General features: G+C 42.8%; 1 protein-coding gene across 6 annotated transcripts in view; it reads right to left on the bottom strand.

Moving 5' to 3' along the window:
• The window catches only part of LOC127662383 (DNA (cytosine-5)-methyltransferase 3A-like), a 100,799-nt gene that overhangs the window by 23,985 nt on the left and 54,316 nt on the right, over positions 1-22,498 (bottom strand). For all 6 annotated transcript variants that reach the window (XM_052153522.1, XM_052153521.1, XM_052153520.1 and 3 more), the window contains 5 exons: positions 11,940-12,260; positions 10,027-10,185; positions 3,518-3,625; positions 3,247-3,403; positions 632-781 (listed from right to left, as the gene is read on the bottom strand). In XM_052153522.1, coding sequence (XP_052009482.1) covers positions 632-781; positions 3,247-3,403; positions 3,518-3,625; positions 10,027-10,185; positions 11,940-12,260 — 895 coding nt within the window. The remainder of the gene's footprint in view (positions 1-631; positions 782-3,246; positions 3,404-3,517; positions 3,626-10,026; positions 10,186-11,939; positions 12,261-22,498) is intronic.

Consider the following 22,498-nt stretch of genomic DNA (forward strand, 5'->3'; position numbering starts at 1 on the left):
GGACAATATATGTATATGTCGACACGTCAAATTTTATCGAATATTTGCATTTCAATCAGCTTTATTTTGATATGCTAAAACGTTTTGCACAATAAATCTTTGGGTCAAAACATACTTATTGACAGTCTTACACTTCTAGGAAAACGGAGCAAAATATTGATGACTCACTGCACTATATAGATTTATGTCCAATCATACAGTATGCGTTCTATAATGAGAATGTCCCTTCCCCTAAAACCACCTGCAACTAGCCAAAGTTCAAGGTTGTAAACTAAAACCTGTTGGCTATTTAAAAAACAACAACACACACGACAAAAAACTCTGTATGTCAAACCATTTAATGGGGTTTTAAAGAGAGACTACTTTGTTTTATGGTCCATTGTTATTTCAAACTTAGTGAAGAAAGATTTCCTTTAAAGGGCCATTTACAAAAGCTTTTGAGCAATAACTGAATCCAGGATGTGTCTCCTTAACCTTGTAGGATTATTGAGACCCCTGTCATAGTTCCTGACACACCTTCCTGTGTTTACACTGCCGGCTCAGTAGATCAGTCTGATAATCCATATTTAGCTCATGTGGGTGTGTGTGGTGTGAACTCACTGCCCCTGTTTCAGTGAGAGTATCCACTCACCTCGAGTCCTCTCATCGATGATGTCTTTGACCTTGGGTTTCTCTGTCGCTGTGCTCTTGCGAGGCTTTTTGGCTGGTGGGGGCATGTAGGTCGCCGCCTCTGGCTCCACCCACATCTCTGGGTACACTTCCTTGTATGAGTTACGCTCCTCTGAAATAAGGCACAATTGTATGTTTTACACTTGTGCACTTGATTCGCTAATTGATTATTTGAAGTGTCAATGTACAGTACATGTTTGTAGGTTAGGAATGTCATTTGTTAGACCAGCAGGAGAGCAGGAAAAATTGGAAGGCACAATAAATCTAACATTAGTAATAACTTACTGCACAACGCACTCACCATGGCCATTTCGAGTTTGTACAAACACAATTCAATCCTTTTTTCATTTAAAAATAAGTAAAGTTTAATTTACGATTGACCCAGACATTTATTTGACATTTAATATTATTACTGTTTCATACTTTTGAAAGACTGGTCAAAAATGACCAGGGTTAATCGTGATTATTTTATTGAACTGACAGACATATTTTTAACAGTAATAAATCAAATGAAAATATATATAAAAAATTTATTTCTAAGTGTTTATCTCAGCTTCCTTGCAATGTCCATAATTTCAAGAATAGATTGTACCTGTGCAGTATAAAGCACCGTACAAAATATAATTGAACTGAAAATGTCTTGCTTCAGGTTTATATATCTAGTATTGTACTAATATTGTGTAGTAAAAGATAAGCTGTCAGCTTAATACACAATAAATGCTTTCTAGATAATATTTAATAGTTTCTTTTGTCTTTAGTGCGATAACAATATAAAAGCCAATTATTCAATTATGCAAACAACATGTTGTCTATATAATGTCACATTTACTATTTATGTCACCCAGTATAAATGTGTTACTATACATTAAAATAAATAGCTGGGGCTCCTTGCAATGGGATCATGATGTCTGGGGGTCCTTGGCATCATTACGTTTGAAAACCGCGGTTGAGGTTAAGATTTTAAACTACTCATGTTCCACTTATCTACTTAGAGAGTGCATTTCGGATATACTTTAGGTTTTAAAGTTTGTTAAAATTTGTAACATGTTAGATAGGTAAAAAGTACATATCAGTATCAACTTGTCTTATTTGCTTTGTGTTTATATAGTCTGATCTCACTATTACAGCCCATTTTTTATTATTACATTTGTAACTACTGTTTGAGTATGTGTTGTGCAGGGGAGAAGGAATTATTAACACTGAGGGGTACATGTCCCGCTCACATTTAGAAATAACTAAATTCTAAAAGTGCAACCGTTCACCTAAACCGAAGCCTTTAAGACCCAGCAGAAGCCTCTGAAAGCCGGTTGCTTCGGCAGAGAGCAGAACTAACTCAAAAGCAGCAATCCCATTGGCTAGCACTCACAGTCCACGTTTTGATTCAGCAAATCAGTTCGAGTGAACGAAGACAACGTGATGAATATTAATGAGCCCAACAGCAGCGACAGACACTGAGCTGCAATCTACACTAGATAAGACGTGAGCAAACAGAAAAGTCATCTTTGACTATTGTAAGTAAATGTTGTTAAACAGATGAAATGATTAAACAATTTGGTAACTTTCAGCCAGTTTTAAATCTCTGACCTCTTTATTGATAGTCTTTTTCATTGAAACACTGAATGACCAATAATGTTTCATGTACAACCACCAGCCAGAAAGCTGAAGAGGACAGATATTCAGGATTTATTTCAAGTCACCAGCAGTATAGAGAGAGAGAGAGAGGTGAACAAGCTTCTGAAATTGTTCAGATAAGATCAATTTTTAAACGGATATTAATTCATTTTTTGTTGCTTTGATTCTTTGGTTCTGGCTGACTGGACCAATGTTTGAAATGTTCAAACAGTCATTCAATTATTTTGTTTAATATGAACATTTTCATTTCTATATGGTTTCTATATTTTAGTTCTAATGATTAAAGTTATATCATAATGATATCACACTCACATTCTTAAAAACAAACATGTGACACACCACAATGGATGCTTCCAGTGTAGAAAACATCATTGATTGTAATGGGTTCTATTGCTTTTGACATGATATGCTGCTCATGTCCGGTGTAGGCAGGGTGTTAGTCCCCCACAGTTTTCAGATCGTTCCTACGCCCCTGGTGTTGTTTATTGACTAAGGTTACTTTGTAAACATAAAATATTATTTTTCAGACATCTGTGGTACAATTTCAAAGGTTTAGGCTAAACATTTTCTGAATAAATGAGTAAAAACCATAAAACAATCCCTGGTATCCCTTACTTTCTAGCCAGCTTAACTCCTGGAAGACTGACGTTGAAAGCAAAGATTCTTCAATCTTTAAACTAAAGAACTGTGACATAAAACACCATAAATTTCATCAGATTGCACAAATCTAGTGATAAACAATCTTACATTGACTCAAAACAGGAAGGAAAACATAAAACGTGGAAACCTTTGTATGGGAAACCTTTCCCTAGAGGCAAGTCAAGCTTAACTTGCTAGAAGTGTGACTGCTTGAAGACACTTAAGACTGACATTTTCCTTTGCAAAGCAGGCAGGCATATACAGTATGGTTAATGTTATCCCAATATGAGACTTCAGCAGTCTTACCTGCAGGTGGCTCTAGACCTTTAGGTCCTGTTGGTTGAAATCCGGTTATGGCCCATTCAATCATTTGCTTGTTTTGCATGTCTACTGACTTGGAGGTGTCAGTATCATCACTCTCAGGGCACGTGATAAAGGTTTTGCCTGCTCTAGTGCTGGCTACCTGCATAGTACAGCATCAACATTTTAATTTAGTTAATAATCATATACATAATACCACAAGTCAAAAACATAAGCACTGTTTAAACCTATATCTCATGGCAACAAAAAATCCCACCTGTAGCACTTCAAAGATGGCTTTCTTGTACATTGGTTGTTTATTGTAGGTTGGCTGGTGAAAGGCGTTGTGGAAAGAACTCAAAGGCAACAGTTTTTCTACACAGACCTACCGAGAAAGTTTAAACAAAACATTTAAAGCTGTCATTTCTTTGACAAAGGGAGTTGCAAAAATAATCGAAAACCCCTGCCTACAATGGGTTGTACAAACAGTCTCGCCCCAAACTCACACTATAGGTCAAGCCAATGTTGCTGTGTCGTGCCTGACAGGCTATTCACACAAAAAAGGGATAATTTTATAGTGCCGCAGTGTAACACTTTAACGTATAATCAAGCTACAAAAAGTGTACTTATAGTTGAATCTGCATATAAAGCAGGGATACATTGGAAATATCAACTTTAAAGCTACTCCCACTCAAATGACACCTTCTGCCATAAAACTGAATAAAACGTTTGGTTACGTATGTAACCTCCGTTCCCCGAGGGAGGGAACGACACGTTGTGTTGGAGAAGCGACACTAGGGGTCTCTCTTGAGTGCTGATATCCACCTCTGATCTATAAAAAAAGGCCAATGAGAGTTGGCAGCCAGTATTTGCATGTCCCGCCCCCGGACATACGGGTATTTAAGCGGCGCAAATACGGGAGTTCATTCAGGATTTTTCTGAGGAGCCGAAATGGTCCGCCACAACAGTGGCTCGGTTCAGCGACATGGCGGAGGAAAGACACAACGTGTCGTTCCTCCCTCGGGAACGGAGGTTACATACGTAACCAAACGTTCCCTTCTGTCGCTTCTCCACGTTGTGTCGGAGAAGCGACACTAGGGGACCCATTCCAATCTTGCCATGTGCTGAACCGTATGCGTGAACTGCCGATACAGCGGCGGGCAGGGATTCATCCAGTGCCACGCATCGCCTGTACCCGGCTGCACGCACTCTTCCCCAATGCCCCATACGTAACATCGGGATCCTTCTAGTTACCCTGAGAGGGGAACAAGGCGATGTTTGCCAACATGGGAACGGGCCAGCCTGGCTGGGCCTCTTTTCTCTCTATGTTTCTCAATCACGGCCGGGCCCTTACAGGCATATAGGGAAGGGGTCTTACCCAGACCCCGCGGAGACCACACCTGCCCTTTTTCTTGGGGAGGAAAAGTGGTAGACACGCCACACGGCCGCCTTAGGGCTCGTGTGGAAAGTATGGTGCGGTGGTAGATCCAGCCTCGAAAGGGGAGTTGCTACAGCACGGCGACCGGGCAGCTGTAACTGCCTAAGGGAGACATGGGGTCCACTCGTAAGGGACAGAACCGTGGAAATACACACAGGGGAGTCCGAGCAGGAGGCCTTACCTGTGGAGCACCTATACCAGTACAGGGTAGCCATCAGGGTACCCGCAGTGGCTTGGGTCGGCGAAGTTCCTCCGCTGAACCGCGGACCCGGAGGGCTGTGGAGGAATCGACCAGGGTCCCGACTCGAGTGGGGCACCCTGGGAAAAAAGGAGCACTACTTAACCTTGACGCCAGGAAAGGGCGCTGGCGCAAGCGATCCACCCGGCCGGTCGGTCTACGTGTTACCGAAGTTCTACGGGCTCGACCTGACAAAACACGAGACGCAACCGACTCAACGTGGAGGTTGTAAAACCTCGCGAAGGTGTTGGGTGTTGCCCAACCCGCGGCTCTACAGATGTCTGCTAGGGAGGTGCCCTTGGCCAGTGCCCACGAGGACGCAACACCCCTTGTTGAGTGAGCTTGGACCCGCAAGGGTAGGGGCACGGCCTGGGTGTGATAAGCCAGTGTGATGGCGTCGACAACCCAGTGGGCGAGCCTCTGTTTGGAGACGGCATTCCCTTTCTGCCGTCCCCCAAAGCAGACAAAGAGCTGCTCAGAGCGTCTGGTGCTCTGTGTGCGGTCCAGGTAAATACGCAGGGCGCGCACTGGACATAGCAACGAAAGGGCTGGGTCTGCCTCCTCCCGGGGCAGCGCTTGCAGGTTCACTACCTGATCTCGGAATGGTGTGGTAGGAACCTTGGGCACATGGCCCGGTCGCGGTCTTAGGATCACAGACCTATCTGCCAGACCGAACTCCAGGCAAGTGTCGCTGACAGAGAACGCTTGCAGGTCCCCGACCCTCTTGATAGAGGCGAGCGCGATCAGCAGGGCCATCTTAAGGGAGAGGGCCCTGAGTCCAATTGATTCAAGCGGCTCGAAGGGGGGTCTCTGGAGTCCTGCCAAGGCTACCGAGATATCCCAGGAGGGAACTAGGCCTGGCCGGGAGGGATTCAACCTCCGGGCGCCTCTCAGGAACCTGAGGATCAGGTCGTGCTTACCCAAAGACTTGCCGTCTACAGGATCGTGGTGGGCGGGAATGGCGGTAACATACACCTTGAGGGTGGACGGGGACAGCCTCCTGTCCAGCCTCTCCTGTAGGAACAGGAGCACTGACCTAATCGCGCATATCTGCGGGTCTTCAGTTCGAGAAGAACACCAATCTGCGAACAAGCGCCACTTTAGGGCGTAAAGGTGCCTGGTAGAGGGGGCTCTGGCTTGGTTAATTGTATTCACAACGGTCGCCGGAAAGCCGGCTAGCTCTTCCGCGATCCCGCCCAGGGACCAGACGTGGAGGTTCCAGAGGTCTGGGCGCGGGTGCCAGAGTGTGCCCCGGCCCCTGAGAGAGGAGGTCCTTTCTCAGGGGAATTCGCCAGGGAGGAGCTGTCGCGAGAAGTCTGAGTTCCGAGAACCAAGTCCGAGTGGGCCAGTAGGGGGCCACTAACGTGACTCGCTCCTCGTCCTCCCTGACCTTGCACAGCACCGGTGCAAGAAGGCTCACTGGGGAAATGCGTACTTGCGCAGCCCCGAGGGCCAGCTGTGTGCCAGCCGCCTGTCCCAAGGGGGCCTCTGTTAGGGCGTACCAGAGCGGGCAGTGGGAGATTTCCTGGGAGGCAAACAGGTCTACCTGGGCCTTGCCAAACCGTTCCCAAATCAGCTGGACCGACTGGGGGGTGAAGCCTCCACTTCCCGCCGGGCAGGCGTTGTCGTGATAGCGCGTCCGCTACGACGTTGAGCTTGCCGGGGGATGTGAGTGGCACGCAGCAACCTGAGTCGCTGTTGGCTCCATAGGAGGAGACGGCGGGCGAGTTGTGACATGTGGCGGGAGCGTACGCCGCCTTGGCGATTTATGTACGCCACCACTGTGGTGCTGTCCGATCTCATGAGGACATGTTTGTCTCGAACTAATGGGAGGAACTTCCTGAGGGCGAGAAGGACGGTCAGCAACTCCAGGCAGTTGAAGTGCCAACGCAGCGGGGCCCCTTTCCAACGGCCCGCTGCTGCGTGCCCGCTGCAGACGGCACCCCACCTGGACCGGGAGGCGTCGGTTATGACCAGAACGCGTCGGGACACCTGCTGCAGGGGCACACCTGCCCGTAAAAAGCAGAGGTCTGTCCAGGGTCGGAGTGTTTTGAGGCAGGCGGGGGTGATCCTTACCCGATGCGTGCTGTGGTGCCATGCTTGTCTCGGGACTCGAGTCTGGAGCCAGTGCTGGAGTGGTCTCATATGCATCAACCCCAGCGGCGCGACCGCCGCGGAGGACGCCATATGCCCCAGGAGCCTCTGGAAAAGTTTTAGAGGGACCACTGTGCCTGGCTTGAAGGAAGCGAGGCAATCCAGCACCGACTGAGCACGCCGCTCGCGGAGACGTGCTGTCATTGAGACTGAGTCTAACTCCAACCCGAGAAAAGAGATGCTCTGAACCGGAGTGAGCTTGCTCTTTTCCCAGTTGACCTGAAGCCCCAAGCGGCTGAGGTGCCGGAGCACCTGGTCTCTGTGTGTGCATAGTAACTCTCGAGAGTGTGCTAGGATAAGCCAGTCGTAGAGGTAGTTGAGAATGCGATGCCGGCTACTCGTAGCGGGGCAAGAGCCGCCTCTGCGACCTTCGTGAAGACGCGAGGGGACAGAGACAGGCCGAAGGGGAGGACTTTGTACTGAAACGCCTGGTCGTCGAACGCGAACCGTAAGAAGGGTCGGTGTCGTGGCAGAATTGAGACGTGGAAGTACGCGTCCTTCAGGTCTACCGCTGCGAACCAATCTAGATGCTGAACGCCAGCCAGAATATTTCTCTGCGTGAGCATTTTGAACGGGAGTTTTAACAAGGCCCGATTGAAAACTCGCAGGTCCAGGATTGGTCGTAAGCCACCGCCTTTCTTGGGTACAATGAAGTAAGGGCTGTAGAAACCCTCCCTCATTTCGGTTGGAGGGACGGGCTCTACCGCACCCTTGGCTAAGAGGGTCGCGATTTCCGTGCGCAGGGATCTGGCATGCTCGCCGTGTACTGCGGAAAAGTGGACGTCCCTGAAGGGGGGCGGGAGCCGGGCAAACTGAATTGCGTAACCAAGTCGAATGGTCCGGTGCAGGCAGCGTGATGCGTTGGGAAGCGAAAACCACGCTTCCCAGCTCTGCGCTAGGGGCACCAAAGGGACGAGTATTTTGGACGTACCCGGCGGGGCCTCGCAGCGGGGCAGAACAGGTAATGCAGCGTCGGGCGGCTTCGTTGCGGCCTGAGGCTGGGGTGCTGAGAATAGACTCAAAGCACTTACCTTGCTCTGCGCACACGGCAGGGGGCGGGTTCGTGACTGAGGAGGAGGTCTGCTGGCGTCTGGACTTACGCGTCCGGTGTACCGGGACTGTCGTAATCTGAAAACAGATTGCCGTGAGAACGGCATTTGCGGGCCAGGTGACCCAGAGGCAAAGGAAATAGCTCTTTTATTGAGAATGTGGGTACCACAGCCCCCGTCAGGGGGTGTGGCAAATGAAAAAACAAAGGATTCTCCTCCCGGCCCTCCACCGGGGGACGGAGCGGTCTTACCACCTCCGGAACTAACGTCTTGGGCTCTGGCTCGGCTGTCTCAGGAACGCTTGGGAGCCTTCCGGGTCCTAGAGGGGGTTCGTGAGACAGGGGGCCTGTCCGAGTGCCTGCGCTGTGGCCTTCGTCGCTCTCAGGGCGAGGTCGGTCGCTGAGCACAGTTCCTGCAGCACATCAGGATCAGGTCCACCCCGTGCATGTTTCTGAGTGCTTTGGCCTGGTGGACTTGCAGGAGGGCCATCGCATGCAGGGCGGAGGCAGCGCGTCCAGCCGCACTGTAGGCCTTCGCGTTGACCGAGGATGTTGTCCTACAGGGCTTGGATGGGAGTACGGGGCGGCCACGCCAGGAGGTAGGGCTACCGGGGCATAGATGGTATGCAACTGCCCTATCAACCTGGGGAATCGCCCCGTATCCGTGGCGCTCTCCGCCGTCGAGGGTGGTGAGAGTGGAGCGGGTGGCACCTAGATGAGCGGAGAGCGGGGCTCTCCACGTAGACGTTAGCTCGTCATGCACCTCCGGGAAAAACGGGACCGGGGGGACGCGTGGCCGCGAACGGCGCGCTGCCCCCAGGAACCAGTCATCCAACCGTGAAGGCTGTGGGGAGGATGGAGGGTTCCAATCCAACCCCACGCTCACGGCGGCCCGGGAAAGCATGTCAGACATCTGAGCGTCGGCCTCAGCCTGGGCCTGCTGGCCCGAAGGCGGCAGTCCAGGGGAGTCCTCGGCATCAGACATCACACTCTCCGATGCAGCGGCGAGCTCATCTGCTTCGGGCTCGGGAGGATAGACAGCCGGGCCGTGAGGCGAGCCGCTATCGCCGCTAGCGTAGACGGGGACCAGCGCGCGTGTCAGGGAACGGGAGGTTCGCGGGGGGCTACCCGGCGAAACTGCACCCGCTGCCGCCCCCAAATCGCCCCCAGCGCCAACCGCATCGTCCTCAATCCTGTGGGAAGAAGGAGCAATGCGGGGTGCAGCTGGGGTGGCTTGCTCTCTGTTGAAAGCAAGCCGCGACCGCAACGTGGTCATGGTCATGTTCTCGCAGTGAGAACATGAGCCATCCTCAAACGCCGCCTCGGTGTGATCGCGGCCCAAACACACGAGACAGCGCCTGTGGCCGTCTGAAGCGGAGAGCACTCTACCGCATCCAGGAACAACACAGGGGCGGAAGGGCATCTTGAAAAAGACACGTCCTGAAAAGGACGTTCAACGCCGCTGTGTTTTGCTCTTTTAGAGAAATTCACTCTTTTAAGGGAAATAACTCTTTTAATACACAGTATGTGTGTATGTCTGCGCTGTCGAAGCGCTCAGGGGCAACAATGCACGCCGTGCAATGCGAAGGAGAAAGCCGCTGTTGTGCGCCGTCAAGATCCAACAGCATGCAGATCGTCAGAGGAAACAGGAACGTTAGTGGTGTGTAACTCGCAGCAAACTGCAGACAGACCATCGGCTCAGAAGAAATTTTCTGAATGAACTCCCGTATTTGCGCCACTTAAATACCCGTATGTCCGGGGGCGGGACATGCAAATACTGGCTGCCAACTCTCATTGGCCTTTTTTCATAGATCAGAGGTGGATATCGGCGCTCAAGAGAGACCCCTAGTGTCGCTTCTCCGACACAACGTGGAGAGAGCGACAGAAGGGGAACCAAAAAATACTCACCACAGAAAATTTGCTGTCACCAAACCACATGACCCATCTGGTGCCTTCGGCTGCTCGGCTGCGTCCAGTCATCATCCAGGACACGATGCGACCTGGCCACCAGGAGAATCCTCGTAACTTCCCCCAAACTAACTCTCCAATGCCAAAACCTCTGCCATCCTTTAAAGAAATCACACAGAATTGACTGAGTTAGATGTATTGAGAAAGAAGACAAATTAATGCTGCAATATTTTAGAAACCCTATGTTTTGGTTGGGGCTGTGAACTATTCATAAACTATTTAATTATCATTATCTTTCATGTGTACTATGTTGTCTTTTGGCTTGTTTAATTCCATCGTAGTTTTTATTAATGGGCAAATCTTGACATCTGCTATTGTTGTTGTGGTAAAATGCAGGTATATCCATTCCCACAAGGTGGCTCTGAACTCTTTAAAAGTTTAAACTGTTGTAATAAAATGTTGACACATTACTCATAATAAACAGACACTTAAAGGGACAGTTCACCCAAAAATTCCAATTATTTCATAATTTAATCACCTTCATGCCATCCCAGATATGTATGACTTTTTTTCTTCTGTAGAACACAAAGATTTTTAGATGAATATGTCAGCTCTGGTGGTCCTTACAATGCAAGTGAATGTATGTCAATATTTAAGTCGTTTTTATACCATAAATCTCCACATTCACATTCTTACACATTTTGAAAGAGAAAGTGGAGATTTATGGTAAAAAAGGGCATAAATAATTATCTGTTCTTCACCCACACTTATCATATCGCTTCTGAAGATATGGATGAAACCACTGGAGTCTTATGGATTACTTTTTGTGGCCTTTATGTGAATTTTGGAGCTTCAAAGGTCTGGTCACCATTCATGTGCATTGTAAGGACCAGCAGAGCTGAGATAATCTTCTAAATAACTTTTGTTTGTGTTCTGAAGTAGAAAGAAAGTCATATACATCTGAGATGGCATGAGGGTGAGAAAATGACAAGAGAATGTTCATTTTTGGGGGAACTATTTTCAAAATATCTGGAAAATATCTGGATGCTGTCTATAATGGATAGTTCACCCCAAAATGAAAATTCTCTCACGGTTTACTCACCCTCCTGGCCTCCCAGATGTGTATATGACTTTCTTTCTTCTGCAGAACAAATTAAGATTTTTAGAAGAATATTTCAGCTGTGTAAGCCCATACAATGCAAGTGAATGGGTGCCAAAATTGTGACGCTCCAAAATCCACATAAAGGGAGTATAATGCCATATGTAATCCTTATGACTCCAGTGGTTAAATCCATCTGTTCAGACATGATCATGATATGATAGGTGTGGGTGAGAAACATCAATATTGAAGTAATTTTTTATCATAAATTCTCCTCCCTGCCCAATAGGGGACAAAATGCACAAAGAATGTGAAACACCAAAAACAGAAGAAGAAAGTGACTTAAATATTGATATGTTTCTAACCCACACCTATCATATCATCATCTGGATTACTTTTATGTTGCCCTTATGTGGATTTTGGAGCGTCAACATTTTGGCACCCATTCACTTGCATTGTATGGCCCTGCAGAGCTGAAATATTCTTCTAAAAATATTTGTTTGTGTTCAGCAGATGAAAGAAAATCGTACACATCTGGGATGGCATGAGGGTGAGTAAATGATGAGAGAATTTCCATTTTTGGGAGATCTATCCCTTTAAACACAAGACAGTTACCATTTTTTTAAAGGTAGCTTACTTGGTTAGCTGGATACTTTTCAGGATAATATAAATCTGGTGTGAAAAGACAAATATCTTGCTTTTTTAACATAACTTAATAAATGTAATGCATCTGACAAACCAAATACCCCATGCTTGTTGAACAAAATCAACAGCATGCTAAATAACATTCCAAAGTTGAGGTAGCTTCTCGTACCTCATACTCTGACTCGGTGTCAGTGGACTTGGGTGAGGTCTTGTCTCCATTTCCTATAGATACGGGCTCTGGTGTGGTAGCAACAGTTGGAGAGGCTGGATCTGTATGCTGCTGCTGCTGTTGGAATGGTGGAGGTTGCTTCTGGGGTTTGAGGCTCATCTGAGGTTGAGGCTGGGGTGGTTGCTGCTGTGCTGTCGGTGCTGGTGGGGGAAACAGCAGTGGGACGGAGGTTATGGAGCTCTCTTTCTGGGGCTCCGACTCTACCTCGCCAAGTTCCTCCATTGAGTTCATCACAGACACCAGTTTTGCCTTCTTCTCTGCCTGCAACATAGGGAACAGCAAGACGAGAAGAGAAGGAGGTAAAGCCAAAGTTCCTTTAAGGCAAATTCAATTGGAGACCATCTCAGTAAGCATGTGGAACAGAAGTAGCAACAGGAATAGCCACAGAATTACTACGATTATTATGGTAGTGTTTCATTCCAAGCATTGCACTCATTCAGAACTTAGTCGAGAACAAATCAAAACTTTTGCTGCAGCGTATTCTGATGCAGGCATGCATTGACCACTAGGAATTTTAGAGAGGTGGGTCCAGTTGTATTTTCGCAAACACAATATTCCCATGTGATTTTAAACTGACACAGCTCTTTCCACAACCTCAAAATGGAGCTTATCCATTAAATGCCATCAGAGCTTCCTCCATAGTGCTTTGGCACCTTTATACTGTCTCTGGTAAAGCTTATGGACCAGCAAAGAAAACAGGCTTTCCTGAGTATAGCACAGCTCCAGCTCTATTCTTGAGTAATGGTAACTCATCAGTTTGTTTATAGTACAGTAATCCCTAGTGCCAACATAAATATCCCCATCCTCTTGATAAAGCACAAGTGCTGTCCCTTTAAGATTGATAAGTGGCAGAAATCTGTGAAAACAGTCTCCTTTTCATTTAAGGGAAAGCTGTTTGTGATCACTTCATAACAGCGAGCTTTCCCCCCATGGATGAGATGGATGCATAGAGAGCAACACGCTGGAGAGTTCACTGAGTTTGTCCAACCTGACTCTAAGCTATTAGGTCAAAAACAGAGAACACGAGCCAAGCCATGACTTAAGCAGCTCACAGCAAATCCCCAACAGCTGCACCTCTCTCGCTCCCTCTTTCTCTCTCACTCGCACGTGAATCTCTTTCACAGCTGTACTTTCTCTGCTGCTGGGGTCCAACTTCATCTCCGATTTCACTCACATACACGTGAACCTGGCATAATCATGCGTGTGTGTACGAAGAGAAAGAAAACGACTGGATCCATCCTCAGAAAGTTCTCCCTAGCTCTGTTAGGGAATGAGCTGCCTCACTGCCTATTGCCTAAAAGAATAGGGATGTGGAAAAACTACATATTTTCAAAACCAACTAATTGGTCGGTTGCGTAATCCCAAGTCAACTAATCAGCGTTATGGAAAACCCTGTACAATTAGGCCGGTTTTGGATTCACCTAACACTAATAGGCAGCGTTAACATAAGACATATTCTTTAATTTAAAAACAACATAATGGAGCGTAACGGAATGGAACAGTACGCAGGGATCTCAACGGACGCTTTTATAAGTTGGACTATTTGTTCCTTGAAACACCATCTATTAAAATCACAGTGCTTGTGGCAGGATGTTCAGGGAAACAGCGCAAGACTATTACCATCGACCATTGTAATACATTACAAATACATACTGTAAGTAATTTCCTTCTAAGGCAGCATTCTAACAATCATTGAACCTCATACATGACCAATTTGGGATGCTTTACATAGGCAGCAACATCACAAAAATAACCTTACTAGGAGACCACGACTACAATTAGACCCTACTCTTAATTGACATTAGCATGTAGCTAAGCTAACTGCACAATACTGCAATAAGTTTGAAAATACTAGGGCTGTTAACAGGGCTGAGAGACTAAATATGATTTGTAATTTCATTGACATTAGCATGTAACTAAGCTAAAGACACAATACTCCCATAAACATGAAAATACTAGGGCTGTCAACAGGGCTGAGAGACTAAATTAGATTTTTCATTTAATTTCCCTTCTAGTGTTTTTAGATGTTAGTGCTGCCTTCAACAACATAGATCATGACATTCTCTTAAATAGGCTTGAGAATTATGTTTTCATTTGTGGACTTGCATTAGCATGGTTTAGGTCAATTTAGCAGACCGCTGCCACTTTGTCTGTGTAAACGAGGAATTGTCAAATCAAACAAAATAAAATGTGGAGTGCCACAGGGATCAGTTTTAGGGCCTCTGCTTTTCTCTTTATATATGCTTCCCCTGGGAGATATTAGCAGGAATTGTGGAAAACATTTCCACTATTATGCCGACTATACCTAACTTTATGTCTTCTAAACCCGACGAAATTTCACAATTCAAATTAGCGAGTGTATCAATGAAATTTACCTCAAAACAGAGGTACTAATTATTGGACCAAAAACCTCTAAAAATAAGCTGCTAAAATATTATTTGACTTATGAGTACTGTTACATCATCTTCTACAGCTAAGAACTTAGGTGTTATATTTGCTACCAATCTGCCCTTTGACAATCTCATTTCCAATGTTTGTAGAACAGCATTCTTCCACCTCAGAAATACTGCTAATTTACGACACATGCTCTCTGTTGCTGATGCCAAAAAACGAATTAATATGTTCATGACATCAAGACTACATTATTGTAATGCAATAATAGAGGATATTAGCCCCATTTTACTGTTGTTACATTGGCTACCACCTGTAAAATTTCATATAAAATGTTTACATTTTGTTAACTAAATACAAAGCTTTGAATGGTCTAGCTCCACAGTACTTAAGTGACCTTCTACCACGCTATATTCCATCATGTTCATTATGATCACAAAATGCTGGCCTGTTAGTAGTTCCTATAACATCAAAATACACAAAAGGAGGTAGATCCTTTTCCTATTTGTCTCCTAAACTATGGAATAGTTTCCCTAACACTGTTCGGGACACAGACACACTCACTCAGTTTAATTCTAGACTAAAGACTCATCTATTTAGCCAGGCATACACCTAATTTATCCATCAGCTCACAATTAGGCTGCTTTAGTTAGTTCTGTGGAACCAGAAACATTTATCATGTTCTATAACTCTGCAAAAAATTTAATGGCATCTATGATAATATTATTCTATTTGTTTCCCTGTCTCAACCTCGCGATTCATATCTCAGCCTGCATCACCTTAGTCTAATGATGGACTACACTCTTGAAACGGAATGCATAAACGGTCAATTAATTGCCAACAAAACCCTTTATCAGCCAACTAACAAAGGACAATGCATCAATGTGAACTTCTGCAGTTAATCCAGGATGAACTTCAAAGACATTAGTCATTAATCTTTGTTTAAACACTGGCCCTTAACACTTACTTAGTTTGTTCATTTTAAAACACGACTTGCTCTACACATAAATAAGTAATATTGGCATTATATTAATGCTGGTTAGCCAGAGGGGAACTGGCCCCCACAGTGAGTCTGGTTTCTCGCAATGTTATTTTTTCCATTAATCAACATCTTATGGAGTTTTGTGTTCCTTGCCACAGTCGCTTTCGGCTTGTTCACAGGGGATCTAAATCCAATTATTATTTAATTATTTATTTTTATACAGAATTTACAATCATATTTAATCAAACTACACAATGATGACTAAGACTTTATAGATATTACAGTTTCATTTTATTTTAATGCATGATTTTCTGTAAAGTTGCTTTGAAACAATTTGTGTTGTAAGGCACTATACAAAAAAATGACTTGACTTGACTCATTTAATTGATATTAGCATATAGCTAAGCTAAAGTCCCACTACTCTCATAAGCATGAAAACACCATGGCTGTCAACAGGGTTGAAAGACTAAATTCAATTTTTCATTTAACTGACATTAGCATATAGCTAAGCTAAAATAGCAATACTCTCATAAGCATGAAAATACTAAGGCTGTCAACAGGGCTGATGGTCTAAAAATATTTCATTTAATTGACATCATCATGTAGCTAAGCTAACAGCAAAATACTGCAACAAGTTTGAAAATACTAGGGCTGTCAACAGGGATGAGAGACTGAATTAGATTTTTTCACTTAAACACTACTAAAACTCAAATTATATTGACATTTTAAAGACATTATTTCAGATATGATAAAAAAAGCTACAAAGACAGATTGGTGCTATGGTTCTACCTCGGTACTCAAACTTAAAAATACAGGCAGTGCCACAATGTCTTTCATTCATTACAATTGTATGTTTTAATATTTGGTTGAACTTGGTTGTGAAGCAGTGTTTGCGGCTCAGCCTTACCGTGGTAATGGCATGTATCTGAACTTAGTGATGCAAAAGGGGCTGTTCAAACAGGATACTAGATCAAGTACAACAGAATGGGACAGAAAGCTTTTATCTTGAGATGCGCTCCATTCCTGACACAGTGTTTTAAACACATTGTTTATACTCCAGGACTATGATAAGACAGCAAGACCACCGCCAGTGCTTGGAACACATTTAAATTTTGAAAGCACAGTATTTGCATTGGATGTGTATTTTTATATTAAATATGATGAATATTCGTATTTCAAAAGTTTATTTGACAACCTTACACTCACAAATATTGGTTGAGACAAGCCATTTTTGATTACACAACTATTATTTTGATAATTTTAAGAGAATGAAATATAAGTGCACTCTGAGCCAGTTATCTTAGGAGGCAGCATAATTAAGTTGCCTACCTTTTAGAACAGCCTTTGTGTCAGGAACGCACCTATAATGCCTTTAATGCTGCCTCCACACACAGCTTGCTTTGTTTTGGAACAGAGCACCAATGTCTGTCTTTAGCTCACTCTCCATTATAGTGGCTATACATTCACACAAGCCCACAAAGTTGGAGAGTGGATCTGGAGCCAAGAGCTCATGAGTGTATGTGGATGTGTGTATGTGTGTGTGAATAGAGGGGATGATGGTGTGGAGTAGAAACATGTGGCCTCAAATCAAGGAGCTCCAGTGTAGTTTATAAATATCTGTATAGCTTCACTGGCTACTTTGATGAGCTGGCCCATATGTGTTGTGCTGTTTGTCTTTGACAGTGGTTGACTGTGGAGAGAATTTAAAGGGAACGAACACCCAAAATGGAAAATTCTGCCATTATTTACTCACTGTCCTTTTGCTTCAAACTCGTATGACTTTATTTTTTCTGTGGAACACAAAATGGAAACAGAGTGAGAGATGCGTTATAAAGGGGTGCTGTTAGGCACAGCGGAGATTAGTTGTTTTCGGTTGCCAAGCCATAGCAGCTTTGTGTATTAGCAGGTATTTGTGTGTATGGGCTATTTTACAATGGCTCAAAATGTGGCTCATCCAATCAGAACGGTGTCTGAACTAACTGTTAATAATGTTAGTTTTATTGTTTTGTGTCTTTTGTTTTTAACTCAAGTGTTCCATAATGTAAAGCTGTTTTTCCACTATATTTCTAAAGTATATTTACTATAATTACTGTATATACCAGATATATATTTCAATTTTTATGAATAATCGTATCTATTGGCTTGCGTCCATAAAATTGTAAATAAGAAGAGAAAATAATCAAATGAGATGAAGTGACTTGGTAGCACTTTGCAATAGGGTTCTATTTGTTAAAATAAATAAATGCATTGTGTGTCATGGACAAACAACGAACAATGATTTGTTTACAGCATTTATAAGTGTTGGCTAATGTCAATTAATTCATTGTTTGTTTAAGTTAATTCATATTGCATTTACTAATGATAACATATACAATTTGTAGAAATTAATATTAACAAAGATTAATAAATGCTGTTTATTGATTGTTTATTGTTAGTTAATGTGAATTAATGAAGTGAACTAGTGTCAACATATACAAGCTTATTGTAATGTGTTACCCGTAACTTTAATTTATTAAACATTTAATTCATTGATTTATCTAAAATTAGACATTAGAACCAATCTCAGGGTTGTTTGGTATATAATTATTATTATTTTTTTTATTAATTTCTAGCAAAAAATAACTACAGTATGTACACTGTTGCTATGATAAAATATGACCTCTGCCATTATATACGATTTTGTATTAAATTTGATGTTTGTTTAGTAGCATACATCACTAAAAACTGATTTTACTTTAAGGTAATCTTAGACCAATCATTTCAGGCCAAGCAGATAAATGTGAATGGATTGGGAATTAATTGCTTCCTCCTGAAGGGAGAGGATTATTAATTTTTATATAAAATGTGGAAGAAAGTAACACAGCTATAAGAGATTTTCTTCTGAACTTTTTTTCCCCAGCTGTAAATGCCCCTCTTCGGGGGCCTCAGTTTAGCAAGTCGGGCTCTTGAAATTGAGGGAGGGGGAAACGAGAGGGAAGGAAGGGGGTTGGGTTCAACAAGTACAGTACAGCACTTTACAGTCTTTATCGGTCACAACCACACGGCCCAACTCAGCAATAACAACATTAATGTGCAGTGGTTATGCACAAGGGTAAGCTTAAAATAGCCAATGTTGTTATATATAAGTAAAACCTACTAGAGTATAGAGTATTGGACATATAGCTAGTCAGAAGAAAAACTAAAGAAAAACTAATGTTATTTTGTAATCCCTTTGGCTTTGCCATTTACTTCATGAACTAATAAGCAAAAACAAATTATCATTAAAAATCCTAAAAACATGAATGGGAAATGCTGCATTATGTTTCCATAGAATGGATCAAGATATTCAGGACCATGCGATATATCAAAGTAACACTGGGTAACATGGTATTACCATGACACCATCACTGTACCATGGTAACACCATTGTACATATGTGTAAGGGAACAATCACCACAACATAAATCTCAGAACTTTAATATTCTACATCAGCATTAAGAAAACTTACTTGTTAGTGGCTTTGGTTGAAAAATGTGTAACTTACAATATTGTAATTGAATGCAATTAAGAGAGATACAGAGGAGATGGAAGTATACAATACTAAGAGATGTTCACGTATGGTTGGAAAACTCCCATCCATTCAGGTAGTGCATTTAAGCACTATGGGCAATAAATCCTGTAATAAAAGGCCTTTATGCTCTATGTTAAAGCTGGTGTGCAAAATTATATAGGACAGTGTGGTCTTTAGGAGTGGTACCTATATTTGAAAGGCAACACCCATGGCCTTAAGCTGTTCTCCACGTTACAATGATCAACCAAGCTTCTATTCAAAGAAAGCTCCTTTGGCAAATTCCTGATCTTATTGCTATTATATATATACAGCAAGGATATACTGTAGGTATTACTCAATATCATAACCACCAACTGAACAATACTGCATTGTCTGTATTTGAGTCGATAATAACACAAGATATCTCATAGAGACTGTGTCTGTTCCCCGAACTACCAACCACAAAACCATCACTAAATCATTTAGAATTTTTTTATTAAGGTCAAACTTGAACAAAACAAACAAATAAAAGATAAGCATCATGTAAAAATAGGGCTACTAAACATTAGATCTCTTTCTCCCAGAGCACTAATTGTTAATGAAATTATTACAGATCATAGTTTGGATGTGCTCTGTTTGACTAAACCGGATGAATATATTAGTTTAAATGAATCTACTCCCCCAGGTTATTGTTATAAACATGACCCTTGTCTGAAGGGTCGAGGAGGAGGTGTTGCTACAATTTACAGTGAAGGTTTTGGTGTTACTCAGAGGACAGGATATGAATGTAAGTCTTTTGAACTAATAATGCTTAATGTGACACCGTCAGATATAAATTAAAAAAATTATGTCTTCTTTTACCCTTTCTACAGTGTATAGATAACCCGGGCCTTATTCTGATTTCCTTGGTGAATTTGCAAATTTTTGATCAGATCTTGTAGTTACTGTAGATAGAGCCTTAATTGTTGGTGACTTCAACATTCACATAGATAATGAAAATGACAGTGGAGTGGCTAAAGCACAGGGCTGTTAATCAGAAGGTCACAGGTTCTAACCCCATGGCCACCACCATTGTGTCCTTGAGCAAGGCTTAACTTAACTCCAGGTTGTTCCGGGGGGATTTTCCCTGTAATAATTGCACTGTAAGTCGCTTTGGATAAAAGCCTCTGCCAAATGCGTAAATGTAAATGTAACTCATCACCATAATCATATGCTAGATTTAAATGATGAGTTGATGTTGATAATATAGAAATTCTGCAGCAGAGTGATGACATCACAGATCATTACATCGTCTCTTGTATGCTGCAATCAGTAAATGTAACTCAATCTACACCACACTATCGTTCAGGTAGAACTATTCTTTCGACCACTAAAGATAGCTTCACTAATAATCTTCCAGATCTATCTCATACACTCACTTGTGAACTTGAAATAAAAAAAAATATAAATGCAGTCTTCTCTAGCACTCTTGATAGTGTCACCCCACTTCGATTAAAGAAATAAGCCCTGCACCATGGTACAATGATCACACTCATGCTCTCAAGAGAGCAGCTCGGAAAATGGAGCGTATGTGGAAGAATACAACATTTTAGTAAAGTATTTTGTGGTGCATGGATGGATAGTGTCTGTAGCTACAGACAGGCACTAAGAGCTGCCAGGTCACCATATTTTATCAAACTCATAGAAAATAACCACAACAATCCTAGGTGTTTATTCAGTACTGTGGCTAATTTGGTTAGGAATAAAGCCTCAACAGAACCAGATATTACGTCGTAGCACAAGAGTAATGACTACATGAATTTCTTTACAGATAAAATTGAAATAATCAGAAATAAAATTGGAATTATGAAATCATCTGTCATAGTACCTCAGAAAACAGTGTCTAATAAGAAGAGCTAACAAAACTTATCAAAACATCAAAAGCCACAACATGTCTGTTAGATCCAATACCAACTAAAATCTTAAAAGAGGTATCTCCTGTAATTTCAAAACCTCTTCTTAATATTATTAACTCCTCACTATGGACATGTCCCAAGAAACTAAAAATGGCAGTTATCAAACCGCTTATTAAGAAGCCACAACTTGATCCTGGAGAACTGACTAGTTATAGACCGATTTCAAATCTCCCATTTATGTCAGAAATACTAGAAAAGGTATTGTATTAATCTCAGTTATGTTCATTTATACAGAGAAATAGTATATAAGAAGAATTTCAGTCAGGATTTAGGCCTCATCACAGAACAGAGACTGCACTTATCAGAGTTACAAATTACTTGCTATTATCATCTGATTGTGGCTTCATTTCTCTTCTAGTGCTTTTAATCTTAGTGCTGCATTCGACATGATAGATCACAACATTCTCTTGAATAGGCTGGAGAATTATGTCAGCATATGTGGAGTTGCATTAGGTTTAGGTCATATTTAGCAGACCGCTACCACTTTGTCTATGTAAATGAGGAATTTCCTTCTACTCAATTCTGACAAAACAGAGGTACTAATTATCGGACCAAAAAACTCTAAAATATTATTTGACTCTCAATGGATGTACTGTTACATCATCTTCAACAGCGAAGAACTTAGGTGTTATATGTGATATAAATATGTCTTTGAAAATCAAATTACCAGTGTTTGTAGAACAGCATTCTTCCACCTAAGAAATATTGCTAAATTAAGGCACATGCGCTCTGTTGCTGATGCCGAAAAAAGGAATTAACGTGTTCATGACCTCAAGACTAGATTATTGTAATGCATTACTGGGAGGATGTCCATCAAGATCAATAAATAAACTTCAATTGTTTAAAAATGCAGCAGCCAGAGTGCTAACGAGAACCAAGAAATATGATCATATTAGCCCCATTTTATCATTGTTACATTAGCTACCTGTTAAATTTTGTATTAATTAAAAAATTCTGTTAACCACGTACAAAGCTTTGAATGTTCTAGCTCCGCAATACTTAAGTGACCTTCTACCACGATATATTCCATCATGTTCATTATGATCACAAAATTCTGGCCTGTTAATAGTTCCTAGAATATGAAAATCCACAAAAGGAGGTAGATTCTTTTCCTATTTTTCTCCTAAACTATGGAATAGTCTCCCTAACACCGTTCAAGATGCAGACACACTCTCTCAGTTTAAGTCTAGACTAAAGACTCATCTATTTAGCCAGGCATCCTGATGTCACCAGAACCGGTTGGATTCAGCTCCATTCCTGCTTCGTGTTGGACTCCACTGCTACGTGTCGCTGTGTGATGATGACTAAATGCAGCCGGTGCCAGCCAAACATCACTTCAGTCTATTACGATGGACTTCAGAGGATGAACTGCTGCCAACTCTAACCATAATACATAGGCTACTTCATATGCCATTGTCTGAACCTTGAACGGACCACACCGAACCTTACCGAAATTACCGGTCAGGTTGAACTGTGATGCACCTCACTGATCTCTGCCAGCATCCGTCTATTGATGGACTATGCTCTTATAATCTTATAGACTATCAATTGCCAACAAATGCCTTCATCAGCAAATTAACAAGGACAACTGCATCTATGTGAACTTCTGCAGTTAATATAGGATGGACTTCAAAGATATTAC

Source organism: Xyrauchen texanus, chromosome 22 (genome assembly GCF_025860055.1).
Source record: "Xyrauchen texanus isolate HMW12.3.18 chromosome 22, RBS_HiC_50CHRs, whole genome shotgun sequence".
Lineage (NCBI taxonomy): Eukaryota > Metazoa > Chordata > Actinopteri > Cypriniformes > Catostomidae > Xyrauchen > Xyrauchen texanus.